This window comes from Carassius auratus, chromosome 13, assembly GCF_003368295.1.
Source record: "Carassius auratus strain Wakin chromosome 13, ASM336829v1, whole genome shotgun sequence".
NCBI lineage: Eukaryota > Metazoa > Chordata > Actinopteri > Cypriniformes > Cyprinidae > Carassius > Carassius auratus.
Window position 1 is genome coordinate 14900175 of NC_039255.1, and position 14740 is coordinate 14914914.

Consider the following 14740-nt stretch of genomic DNA (forward strand, 5'->3'; position numbering starts at 1 on the left):
TCATAGCCTCTTGTGACCTCTAAATGACTCTGTAATAGAATTACAGTTTTTAATCCTGTTTTCCAGAACGCCTCATCACAGGCTGCTGGGTCGACAACAACACCCGCGGTACACGTTTCAAAATGAATGCAGTCACGCCCATTTGTATGAAATTTGGCATTGAATTGTTATTCGACTTCAAATAAACCTCTTTAATTAGTGTATTTCTATCAAAAAATAATGTGCCTGTATTCAGATCAAAGTATTGATCTTATTACAGTTTAAAACCATGGCTGGAAATTAAAGAAAAGTCACGAACAGCCAAAACAGTAGCTAGGAATACGAAGGTGTAATACTTCACGCTCCAGTGAAGTTTAACGTAACATTTCAGATGTGAGAAGTTTTTATAATAAATATTTTACAATATATAGCCTATTATTCTTTCAGATCAGCTAAAGATATACAGTGAGGACGGATATTACTGAAAGAACAATAACATTAGGCCTACTTTATAAAATGTATTAACTGTAAAATAAAATAATTAATTATCTGAAATCCTAAATTTGCATTTTAAATGTTTGTTTGGACGATGTGTATTTATTTATTTTATCCATTTAGCAGTTCTGACTGTTATCTTCTGCGTAAAGCACAGCTTGCCCCACAGTCGCGATAGTTTATTAATTCACGGATCGGATTCTAACTTCACGTATCTTGTTCTGTTCTTATTTGTGAGAAGGGGACTGTTTCGGGAGGGAAAAGACCCAGTCTTGCCAAGAGTGGTTGCACTGACAGGCCACGCTTTCAATCCGGGTCAGGGGGAACTGACGCTCATTGAGAACTGCATGAATACACACGAATAGAAAAGTTGTGTTCAGTTAACCGATGAAATCAGAGAAAAAACAGGCCTGTGCAATCTTTTCTTGCCGTCTGCGGTCCAATTGCATTCATTTGTCTCTGTGCGACTAAGGTTATGGGAACAGGACAAATAATCTATTCTGCCTTTTTGACACCATCGCCAGTTATAATAGTTCACACAGGGTTAGGGACGGAATGTATGAAACTGTAATGTTGACGTTATCACGTAGGTCTATATTCTGTTCGTGTAGGCCTACGCACATTGCACCTTTTTTTATATGATATCTAAAAATCCAATATGCAATAGCTATGAGCGATTCTCGTAATTTAATTTCTTCCAGCACACCCAAATCATTACGACCTGTTTATTTAATTCTAAAATATGTTAGCAGTATTGATATTACAGTTTAAAAGAAAACTGCTCTTCTCATAACTAATTTACTTGTCCTAAACATATTTGGGACAAATATCTGCCGAGAAATTAATGTAGAGGAAAGACTGATGAAGATCAATGTGAAGTAATTGTGCTCCTTCTGCCAGTGATAGGCTATTCCATATCTGTCCACAGCAGATGAACTTGAGGTAAAAAGTAGTCCCTCGCGATCAACCATGCAGTGAATAGGATCAAAGGGTTCTTTATTTTATGGCATCTAATCAAATGTCATTAGAATCAATGGGTATTTTCTTATGGTCGCGTATATTCAGACTTGAGAGGATGTACGAGGCTACACAATACACCATATATAATTATGAGAGAAATAATGAATAATAAACGCAGCCTTATTTAGCATGGCCGGTTGTATGAGCTAAAGTTTCGTCTAGTCGAATGGAGAGAGATCACAATGGGAAATCTAAATAGCTACAATTTATGGTTGCTCTTATAAAAACAGGGAGTCTTTAGCTAATTAAAAAAGATTTAGTTCTCTTGTTACAAATATATAAATAATAATCTTCGATACATTTAACAAGTTATTTGTCACATCTACAAGCTTTTCCTCTATTTTTGGCAACTAAATTAGAAGTGAGCAAAATCGGAGTTATGGACTTATGTTATGGACTTCCAACAGCAGGCTATATTGTTGAGTAAATAGTTATTCTCCATTCACATATAGTCATACCCATAGTATATTTTATGTCAATAAATTGTTTGTGTTTGTTGTACTGCGCTGAAAAAAAAATCTGGAGCAAACTAACTAAACTTCTAAATCAAGTAGCCTATGGGTGTCTGTTTGTGCACGTGAGTTAGCCTACTCCTAGAGCTAGGGAGCTTCTTCTTTTTTTTTTTTTTTTTTGCAGTGCTCAATTTTGAAAGAAACAGCGTTTCGTTCACTACAACGGGACACTGTGCCAGGGGAGGAGTCCTTCATGATTAGTCAATTTAATGGCGCCTTCACTTAATTTTTTCATGTGTAGCCTACCTTAGCCACTGACGGAAAAAAAAGAAAGACGAATGTTCACCGTCGCAGCGACTTTTTTGTTCAAAAACGTTTCTGTAGGCCTACTACAAATTTTGATTAAAAAAAATTGTGCATTTACACTAGTAGGTAATGTCATGCTCTCCTTAAACTGGAGAGAAAACTATTTGAGTGTTGTGTGGAAATTATTATTATTATTATTATTATTATTATTATTATTATTATTATTATGGTGGAAATGACACACATCATACAGTTTTATAACAAAACAAAATTGAATACTGTATTTTCAGTTTAGAAACGTATACATTAACAGAAACACGCAAGAAAGTAACATTGAATTGTAAGCGCTGGACTGGAAACATGAAATAGACTTGGTCAGTCGATGATGATATCCAATATTTTGTCTTTTGCATTAATCTCGACTGATAATTCATGGTCACCATCTTTCTTTTCATGGCATAAAACAGAAACAAAACGCCTAGAGCACTTGATAGTTACGTCTTGACGAATAGTTTAGGGACACCAAGCCAAGTGAACAGGGATAGAAAAGAGAATGGGTATAACAATATTATTTACAGACTTCTTTCTACACATATATTACAGACTGGGAGAATGATCGCATTATTTAAGATATACATAATTCAATATAAAATCTGGAAATAAAAATAAAAATCTGATACAGTCATAACGATTCAGTTCCACATTTGACCAGTACCCCACACAGGCAGTGACAGAAGTGTAGTAAAAGGTGCTTACGACTCAAATGATTGTCTGATGGACATAAAGAAATAGAGGATTGCATCCTGGCTGCTCGTCGTCACTCGGACTAAAACAGAAAAAAAGGCAATGGACACCGGTTTCTGGTAATTCCCTCTTCACGGTGGTCCTGGTAGACATAATAAACGTGGGGCATTTCCCCATATACAAAAAGAAAAAAATATATATTTAGATATATATATATATAGCTATATATATAAATCATGCAAGTGATGGGGTGGGAGAAGGTGTGGGGTCCATTGAAAGCGCTTGAAAAAAAAGCGTGCTTTTATGCTTTTCTTTTATAACAGTAATATCAATTGGTCCTTGTTCATCATCCCCGATAATTAATAAAGTTTATTTAGGTCCTTTTTCCTGTAGGCTATATATTTCTCTTGTGCGTATCATACGTCGCATTCCGAGTCACTTGATGTTACTGAAAGAATTGACGTGCCCGTGTCGACTCGCTCTGTCATGCTCGAGACACTGGTCGTGGGACTAGCCGCTGTTGAAGGCGACTCCGCCGAACTGCGTGGGGTGCAGCCGGATTCTGAAAGGGACCGCATGCCATTCTGCCCTATTGCTTGATGCTGGAGCCTATAGCAGAAAGGTGAGAGAATGGTGTGCTGTTAGAATATAAAAGTCGCAGGCCATTTTCCCCTAAAAACGCGCCTGTATTTTCACGTAGCCTAATTATTATGCTTTATTAAACACATCCTAGTTCTTTAAAACGTATATATAGCATAGATTAAAATAATATTTGCTTACATAGTAAAATAAATGCTACAGCTGTTTGTTTATTTAGCCTACTTAAAGCTTTGCAGCTAGCCAACATGATTAAGTCTACCAAAATATTAACGTAGCCTAGCTATTTATAGTCTATCCTCGAGATTTGATTCACTTCTGATGAGATCTAGTATTGTTACAATTAGTTTATATGTTCAGATGTCATTAGTTAAAGATGACAGTTTTAGTATGCTGCGTAACCAAAATGCCATAGTTCTTGTTTGTTTAACGATTTGTAATCATCCAGTCAAGGGCAATTTGTAGATGTATCCATTAAATACTATAAATCATTTACACCAGCCAAAGTGTGTAGTTTCTGTTGTTTTCTCATTCCTTAGATACAGTAGCATTTAGCTTTTAGGAGGAAAAATGATGACAATCATGTGAAACACCACTCACACTAACTTATTTACGCCGTGTTATCTGTAATATAATTAAGAAGTAGCTACACTGGGAAGTGAAACAGTTAGGCTAATAATTTGCAATTAATGTCACATATACCAAACACTAAACCTTAGAATAATTTGTAGCCTGTAATGATTTATTTCTCAATGCATGTTTGTCCGTCCAGTGGTATACAACTCTGTATTTACAATGTCATGTTGTAAAAAAGTCTAAGAATGTTAGTGATGAACTAGAATTATTTAAAATAGACAGTTATCTGTAGATTTTACTTTTCCAAATACAGCAACAGAGAAATGCTAAAAAGGCCTACATTATTTTTTTAGACATTATTCATATTTTATATCATCGCTATTTCTATCAATTGGAACGATTGTTAAATTAAGATTTATATACTTTATGTGTTAAATACGATAAAACATATTACATTTTGCAACAGTGTAAAAGGGAACACAATAGCTTTGTTGTGAAGAATACACATTTGATTACATGCTCTTTTTGCTTTTTCAGATTTCATCAGTGAATCAGCAAAACATTTTATATTTGCATCATTTGTTTTCACACGTTAATAAAAATGATACAGGTATGTTTTATCTACTTGCTTTTATATTCTGGTTGATACTTTCTGAACATCTTACACCTGGCACAACTAAAATGTCCTCGTTTTCCCTCCATCGTGTCTAAAATCCGTTTGATTCTGTTTTTACTGCAGTAACTTCTACCATGTGTTCACATATTTCACAACAATTCATTTATCAGTATATATTTAGTTCTAATGATTAAACACTTAAAGCCAACAACAAGTTAAACAACGTGACTGACCTGTTTTTTGCTGCCGCTGCCCTGTCTCGTTGTCTCCGGTTTTTAAACCAATTTCCGACCTGTGTAGGAGTGAGTCCCGTGGCTTGAGCCAGTTCCCTTTTCTTGCTGGGGTTTGGGTAGGGGTCCTGAAGGTACCACTCCCGTAACAGACTCCGCGTCCGCTCTTTGAAACAATGCGTCTTCTGCTCACCGTCCCAAATGGTTCTAGGCAGGGGAAACTTCTTTCGCACCCTGTACTTATCAACCGGTCCTAAGGGACGCCCGCGTAATTTCTCGGCCTCCTGATAGTGAGCTTCAAGCCACATCGCTTGTAGTTTACCATGCGAGTCCTTGGTAAACTTGTGGTTCTCCAGAATGTGGTAGAGATCACGAAAATTGCCCGTGTGAAAGGCAACCACAGCCCGGGCACGTAGGATGGATTCATGCTTGTTGATCGCCTCGCAAGCACCCGGTGCCACTGGAAGCGACCATAGGAAGCGACCCAGCCGCTCGATGTCCCCGGTCTCCTCCAGCGTCTCGCAGACGCTCGCCACTTGCTCCGGAGAGAAGTTTAGGGTCGGTAGCTGAAACATTGACAAGTCTTCGGGAGACCTGGTGCTGGGCGCACTGCTCGCCAGGAGCAAAGGGCGATCAGCAAAGTTTGGCAGGAAGAAATGAGAGGGATAAAGCTCTAAAGGCGATCTGAAAACCATGGAAATGACCTGAGAGAGAGTGAACTTTGCGAAGGAAAAAAAGAACGACGAATTCGGATTGAATGATTCAATAGCTATCGCCTAATGACACCAGCCTCATAATATCTCCCCCTAAATCCACCGTGAGTGTAGCATTGAAATATTTTGTTTCGCTTTTCTATTGGTCTTCTTGGTGTCGTTGTAGGGTTGTCATGGCAGCCCTGCCAATCACTGTCAAGCGTGCCAATCATTAGCCAGTACGTAGAGGCTTTCACCACTTGTGCTGCTCGCACGGGGGGTTATCAGGAACTCCAATCTCAACAGCACCCTCCCTCCCTTGACTCGCGTGAAGGCGAAGAAGAGGCTCGCCTATTTGTTGAATGGAATGAGCAATTAGTGGGTGGAATATTATTGTGATCTTAACGAGGCTCGTTAAAGTTAAGAAGATATGTAGGGAGAGAAGGCAGGGGCGGGGTCTCCGGATGACAGTCACGGACACGGGAATTTAAATGAAGCGCTAAAACGGAATCTGCGACAGGATACACAGACAGGCTGTTTCATTCGTTAGCGCCTCGAATGAAGCTGGAGAAGATACGATGTTGCGCCGTCTCTCTTAACCTATCAATACAGTAGCCGTAACAGCAAGTAGCCTATTGAATTTTATATTTTGAAACATAATTTTGTCTCTATGTATACCAAACGCTGAAAACTCCTGGATCGTTTTTTTAACTTAGTTCGCATTTCGATACGCATTGACTGCTACTCTCACACTGAGGCAACCGTGGACGCGCATCTCTATCTCCGCTGATGCTTTATACTGCGAGACCAAACACCCATTGCCCATGCATATTGAGGAAAGCACGTGATCACTGATGCATCTAATGACTTATTTAAACAAACTTTATTTTTATTTATATATTTTTATACAGTTATATACCAATATTGTGCAAGACTGCATATCGTTAAAACTAGAAAACCTGTTTCACGAGAATGAAGGACATAATCTTTATGTCACGAGATTCGGCTTCCAATGGCGTGTTAGTTTGGGTTTCTTGGTCTGCATAGTTTCTGCTGCATTAGCCTATAATTAGACGGTGCTTAGTTGGTGTCAAAAATGTACGAGTCCAGAAGGCATAATGAGACGCAGCATCCAGACTTTCTCTAAACTAATGCTGAAATAATTAAATGCATTTTTCCAGAAATGTTCAGGGATTCAGAAATCGTATGTCTCTTTCAGATATCCAATTCCATCTTTTCAAAATTAGTATGAATGCAAATGGGCTAATGCAATTTATTTTCTATTTTTTAATTCCTACTCCGGTTACTTTATTATTAGCCACCCTTGAAGATTTACGTAGCTAAATGTAGTGCAAGCTCGTGTGTGCTTATCAAAATAAGGGGCGGAGAGAAGATCTTAGATGTATTGGGTCATGTTGTGTCACCAGGATCAAATCTGTTTGTTCTTCTGTCACAGGAAACTTAAGTCAAGTAATTCCAAGAGGCACTTGAACTGTCCTTTGCAAGGATCTTTGGACTGGAAATAACAACCTGTTTTTTAATTGTTAACCGTATTTAAAATCATTTGGTCAAGTTATTTTACATTTAGAAAAGCTCTTTATTCTGGCATGAAGGCCTTGCTATCTAACATGCTTAAAATAATAATTTTTTTTTAGACATCAGTGTTTGCATGTCACGGTTCAAAGATGATTTGCAAAAGTACTCGCATAGCAGAAATGGCTTAAAACTGAGAAAATAAATAAATAAAACGGGGCAAGTTGTGCAAATTCACTTGTTTTACATAGCCTTTGTTTTCGTTAAGCAAGTCATTAGCATCCCCATGTAAGTTCATTCACCTGGTTAAATCGTCTGTTTATTCTCTAGCTTTCATTGTTCTGTTCTGTGTCAAAATCAGCAGGAGGCAAGGTCCTCAATACCGATGAACGTTTAGCTCCGTCTTTATTTACTGACGAGGACTAAAAAATAAGAATGCAATAGACAGTGGATTATATCAGAACATAATATTATTTAAGCCGTTTTTTAATGTATAGTTTCAGTATTTTTGGAGTGAAGTGACATCAGGGGTTTGAAGGTTAACACGTAGCCTAATTTCGGCTTTCACTCTGAAAGCAATAGGCCTGTAGTCTAAATAAAGATAAGTGTCGTCAGCATGCCAGAGATCTTAGAGAAGAGCTCGGTCGTATAAGAGAAGGTAAGCAAACCATCCCTTTGCTCTCTATTCACGTACTCTCACTTCTTACACAAGAAAATGTGTCCTCCCATACTCTCACCAATGTTGGCAACTATGCGGTTAACGTGCATGAGTAATTTTGTGCATTGTGTGGTGAGTCAGGGACTTGCAAGCGTTTGAGTAGGAAAGGGCACGGGACAATGTCTTCTGCGTTTAAAGGTTTTATTTCATTTTAAACATGAATTCAGTTTTTATATATTAATTTATATTTAACATCCACTTAGGCCATTACAAACTGCCGAACAGGAAATCGATCTCCAAGTGACGGAACAAGAGAAACAAGAGACCTCTTCTCGGAAGCAGTGTGGTTTGAGTCTTTTCTGTCATTCTTATTTCTTTAACTAATTTAACTAATAGGTTGTAAAACTTGCAGTCGATTTTGATTCATTGCTCACTCTTTTTCCCTTTTATGTCACGTCTCTTTCGTCTGCGTTCTGCGCTATTTTCCCGTTTCATCCAGTTATAAATTATACAGGCGGATATAAGCTGTTTTCTGGTGCTATACTGCAACAGTACACAATCCAAAAATAGACTTGATTTAAATGTGGCTATGAGGTCTGTGCTGCATCTTTGCGTCGTGTGAGTTTGAATCATATCACTTATTTTTAAAAAGCTAATTGTTCCGAGAGACTCACCAGAGTTGGTCAAGTTCTTAAGAGTGTTTTGGGCTTCGTAAAAGACACCAAGATGCGGATTATAAAGCGAAGGCGGTAGAATAATAAAAAGAAAAACATTGTTCAGGACCACTCAGGGTCATGGATATTCCCAGATTCTCGCTTGTGAAGTTGTCATCCTCTGCCGGGACGTTGCTCTCCACTCCGTGAATCAAGCGAGACAAGTGCAGCTTGCAGCGGTGTGGGGCCGTCGTAACGGGGCGCAAATGCCCCTTTCTATTCGCTCTGCTCAGGGTCTTAACCTCGGCTGTATTTTGAATCTGCTTGGCTTGTTAAATGTAGGTAGCACAATGAATGCGTTTTATTACTTCTGTCTATTTAGAATTTTCTATGATTAACTTATTTGAGAATTATTATTTGTAAAAGGATATTATTGGATAAAGTATGTATTATTTTATTTATTAGTCATGAGTTCCTGCAACCTTAATGATAATTGACAGCCCTGCCCCTACCCCCTCCCCTTTTTGACTGGGGGAGGGAAACAGGAGGCGAAATGCAAGCACCATTTTCATACAGAGATTCCCCCCCCCACCTCCACTCCTCCACCCCTCCCCCTCCTTTTTTGTGTGGTCTCATTAAGTGGGCATCCTGCTAGGTCTGCGGAGTTATACAGGAGCTGTCCAATCACTGCATTTGCACGGCTTGTTAGCGACATTTAATGAGGGCTCTCTGCGAACCAAGTGAATGGCGCTTCAATGCTAGATTTACCTTGTGTCAACTCGTTACTTCTAATGAAGCCACTGGAGGTTTCGCTTGTGAATGGAGCCGGACGCCTGGAACCGCAGGCCCTCTTTCTTCCGGTTTCTCCAATGTTGGATTGTCTTATAGCTTTGGCTTGGCCCAAATCCATAGTGTGTGGTGTGGGTGGTGAAGACGAGCAGAGTATTTTAGGGAGTCTGGTGGAGTTAAGCGGAGATTCATATACAGATAGCTGCACTGTATAAATTCTTTTTTGCTTTAATTGATTATGCTGATTTTAAGACCTTATTCAGGACCAACATAACACCCTTACCCTTGGAGTGAAAAAACTCTTCTAGTAGCCTACTATCCTCGAGTCGATAAATGTAGGCATACAACCACAAATATACTATACTACACACAAGACACTTCTTAAAGATTAACCACCACAATCTATATTTCCACTGATTTGACATATAGAAAAATGTTTTTTTAAAAAAGGATAATGATTCACATCTATATTTTTAACTTGAGCCAATGAAAAATAAATAACTTACCCTAAGGGCCAGTTACTCAACAAGTTACTCAAAATAATAATAATTTAAATAATGGTGATGAAGATTATAAAGAATGTTTACAGTATGACAACTGTATGGGCTGGTTTTCTTTTTACATCAACCTGAATGTATTCTTGACAATCTGTTGTTAAAATAATAATAATAATAATAATAATAATAATAAAAGATAAATACATTTAAATTTAATAAATAAAAGCTCGCCTATATAAAGAGTATGGTCAGATATGTTCCTTATAAGTTATACTTTAGCCTTATTGATGTGAGGCATTTATGTGTATATAAGGTGTTTGATTTTGATTTGATTTTGCAGTGCCCTACATTAACAAAACAAAATTAATATACTAAGTAAAAAAAAAAAAAAAAAAAAATTACGGTGAAAATAAATGCATGATTGAGGACTGTATTTTGGTTCTATATTAGATTCATTCATTCATTCATTTTCTCGAAATAAAGAAAAAAATAATGAGAGAAGCACGAGATGTAGGGTACGTCGATTAAACATTAAAATAAAAAATAAAAAAGGTGAAGGAGAAGTAGGCCATATGTATCCGAGGAGGTAGAAATAGGATCTTTGTACATCCTGTTGTCATTTACTCAGTTAGGGTTGTTTTGTCAATCTTGATCAGTGAACGATATAACCATTGAGGCTGCTGTCATAACGACCCAGGGCAACCCGAAAATAATTCATAAACGCTGGCAATCTGTCAGTTTGTATCTATGAGGAGTCTTCTATTAGAAGTTTTCAATTGGCAGAAAGTGAAACACTGATCTACTTTGGATATATCGATGATTTTGCCAATCCAAAATAGACGTGCTGTACTTTCAAATATACATTCGAGGGCGATACATTCAAAAATGTATAAACCTACTACATTCCTTGTCACAAGAATACACTACTTAACATTTTGATAAAATACAATGATAAAAGTCGTACCCGTAGTTTGTTTGTTTGTTTGTTTCAAAGTGTGTTTAATTTATGCTTACATTTATGCGAATTTCAGTGAACACAGTGCCTAATAATGCAAAATGCAACCTGGCTTTCCCCACACTGCTTAAACTGCTGTGTTTAACATAAGCCTTTTCCTCGTCCTTCATTTGACAGGGAGTCAAGTGACTGAAAAATTACACGAGTGAAACCAGCATATTTAAATGGGTCAAGCCCTGCTATTGTAGCTTTTTTTTTTTTTTTTTGGAAAAGAGAAACATTTGAATGTTTTAGTTTATTGTTTTGGTATTTGATTTATATGTTTAATAAGGGTTTTGGTTCTTTAATTCTGTATTGATCATTTATTTGGTTATATACAGTCAAAACGAAAATTATTGAGACACCAGATATAATTTTTGATATTATTATTATTATTATTATTTTTATTTTTATTTTTTTACTAGTGGGTGCAGGACACTATAGTTCATTTATGTAAATGAGGATAGCTAAATAAAGTAAACTGTGACATATTATACTCAAAAATTCTACATACAGTTGACTACCAGTGAAATTGCATAAAATTTGGGACCAAAAATTACTCAGACATTTTGACCTGACCATGTTTTGTTTAAGGGTTATCTGTTTAGTACACAGTAAAGTTTTTGTTTTATTACCATTTTCTAAACTACAACGAATAAACTGTGATAATGTGTGAAATGTTGAAGGTGTATTAATAAATTATGGTCTGACAGTATATTCCCATGTATTTGATCATTGTATCATTAAAATTGTTAAACAATAAATCTAAAAACATTGACTTAGTGTGTCTGCATGACCTGTGCTGACCTACAAAAGCTCTCTTTGGAAAGGTTACCAGGAAGTCCTTTGGTAAACATGTTGTATTAAAAGTGTTTATCTCTGATATCAACTTACAGTTATTCCAGCTCACTTGACAAAGACAAAAGTTCAAAAGACGTCAGAAGTCAATGCAGAAGTTATAGACTGCAACCAATGCTAATTATTTATTACTGATTTATCATTGTCTAAATCTTGCTCTGCCCTATAGCTGGGACAATTCCTTGATATTTATTATGAAATGTTTAGATTTTCATTTAATTTAAGCAGTTGAAATATTAACTACTTACCTTGATTGCAGTTTAACACAAGAGGTGAACCTTTTTAGGGCCTACATGATTTCTTAACATTAACTTGGCGGTGACTGAAAGTGTAGCATTTAGAACTTGTTATTTCTGGGTGAAAAGCATCTGTCGAATAGGATTTCTGTCTAAAGAAGAGTTTGACCACAGAGATCAATAGAGGACGTCCCGAGATGCAATACACTACATCGCTGTGACAGCTACAAGGAGGAGACGCGCCAAACATCCCCAGGTAGAACAAGACTAACGAAAAGCTAAAGGAAAAAAAATCACAAATCAACCAAGAAGATCAAAGAGGCCATTTCTGGTCTAATTGCTAACATTTTAAATTTATATTACTTATAACATTCTGCAAAATTGCCATTATATTTCACTTAATGTTATTCGAAGAGGTTTTGTAAAATTACACAATTTAGTTATGTTTGTCATTAAACTCTGTTTCACGCCTTTAAATTAAACCTTTATAGCCTATATGTAGGCATAAAACAAAAATTTTATGTTCGTAAAAGTTGCACATTCCTGTAAATCGAATTAATTTGGCTAATTGTAGAATTTAAGTGAATGAACATGATTCATAATGTTATGAAGAAAAGTGGTAAGAAGGCTTGAGCCAGGTGTTTTATCTGTCTAATCTGTCTCTTAATTGTATGACTGGTGTTTACAATTCCCAATGAATTATTTCCTTTGAAAATCTGTCCATGGCACCTAATGATTATGTCTCCCTCTTGTTTAGATAGCAACCACTTACATATTTAGAGTTTATGGTTATTAGAGTTGACTAGGAAAAACTCAACAAATGCAATTAGAGGCATGTCTACTGAAACATTGTTTTATAACGCCTGTTTAAAGGATTTCATTTTATTTTTATTTTACAAATTAACGCATGTGCATTTTTTTATTCACTTAACTTAATTAGAAGGAGATACTCGAGCAGATGTCAAAACGTCTTAAAAATGTGTATGAGTGAATGATTGAGACCATGCGCGACGCATCATCCCGTGCCCAAATGAAAGATTAATGACTGACAGCTGTAACCTGTAGCCTAGCCTGCCTTCGGTCTTTCAGTAGGAGGATCATCACCTCATCATTGATGTATGACCCGTGATTTCCTGATATAGGGACTGAGAAACACAAAGGGAGAACGAAACCCCATCTAAATAATCATGTAGATAATTCTCTAGGTTTTTTAATTTTATGGGTACCTATCAGTATAAATAGGCTTTATAAATAGTTTAGGCCTTATTGCAGGGGTTCTCAGATTGTGAGACAAATATAATGCGCGCGCAGTCAGACAAGGTGAATCAAAAGGCAAAATGTCGCGCAGAGGTAATGGGAAGTTATTGGGAGGTTGTCCCACCTTATTGTACGGCAGGTCTGTGGTTCAATGCGGGGTTAAAGAAACTGTTGATATCTTTGTTTCTCTCTCCGCAAACCCCTTTCCTTCCTAAAAGAGGATGTGTCCTGCCCAGCGGCTCGCACCCGTTTGTTTTTATAGGTTTACAACATTGACCCAAACAGGAACACAAATAATATTGCGACGTCATTAACTGCACGGTTTGGTCTAGTCTTTGTGAAAGCAAACACTCGTCCTCGAACTAAAGTGAATTCATTGTCTTTGGCTATTTTTGTCTGCATTAACCCAGAAGAGCCTTCTGCATGTTTCCGAGTTACCTGCTATTGTGCAAAAAATATTATTTGCTCGGTCTCCCCAGATTTTACTTAATTTATCAATGACCCTTTCATATGAAAGTAAATGTGTTTAAAACTTGGATTGGGTTGTGATAATGTATGATAATGGAATATTAATTTTAAACAATGCTGTGATTCAATGGGTGTTTACTTTTGAATGAATAATAAAAATAAAAAATTGACCAATGATCTATCGTTGTTGTTATATTTCCAGACCGCAACATAGTGTTGGTCCAGATCCGGCCCACATCTGGCGCGCATGGATTTCACGCTGGCCAGATGTGGGCCGGATCTGAGCCGACACTTGTTGCTGTCTGGGTTACTATAAACACTGACTTTCGTAAGTAGTTTATTTCATGACATGATCTTTGAAATTATGGAATATGATCAGTTGCATACATGTTCTCCTTGCTCAGTAAAAACCATTCTATACATTGCATTGAGTTATCTATGTCGTCTTTAAATGCTATGGTTCATGTTACTGAAGAGCTTGCAGTATTTGACCCTTCAGAACAATAACATTGTTTGTCAGACTGTCACTCCTCGGATGACTGAGCTGATAGCTGTGTGTGAGAGTATATGTGAGGATGACTCTGAGTGTATGAGATAGAGAGATAGAGGGGGAGGGGAAATATTGTTATGTCCTCTGTATTCCAGAACATAATTTGAGGGTCTTAGCACTTTTTAAATTTTTTTTTCTTCACTCTCTGTTTGCATGTGTTGATATTGCCTCCATTAGCCTCATTAGGTCTGTTTAGCAGCAGAGCATCACAAACAAGTTGAACATGATTAGAGCTCACATCTCTCTCGTTTTCCATTCTCCTCATCTTTCTCTGTCTGAATCTAAAAATCCTAATACTGTTGTGCAACTTATGTTATACTATTGTGCAACTTATGCAATTTGTTTTATTAAGAACACTTTGGGATAATACTGGAGGGAGTATTTTTATTTTATTTTATGTCTTTAGCAAAAAAAAGTAATACTTTTATTCCACAGGGACACATGAAATTGATAGAAGAAAAACAAAAACATATTTGTATTGTTACAGGAGATTTTTATTTCAAATAAATGCTGTTCTTCAAACTTTGTTATATATATATG

General features: G+C 36.9%; 1 protein-coding gene across 1 annotated transcript; it reads right to left on the bottom strand.

The window, feature by feature from the left end:
* Positions 1-2948: 2948 nt before the first annotated feature.
* Positions 2949-10194, bottom strand: LOC113112795 (homeobox protein SIX3). Its single transcript, XM_026278647.1, has 2 exons — positions 5019-10194; positions 2949-3605 (listed from the first exon to the last, which is right to left on the bottom strand). Exons 1-2 carry the CDS (start codon positions 5708-5710, stop codon positions 3413-3415), a joined length of 885 nt encoding a protein of 294 aa, XP_026134432.1. The 5' UTR covers positions 5711-10194; the 3' UTR covers positions 2949-3412.
* Positions 10195-14740: the final 4546 nt, after the last annotated feature.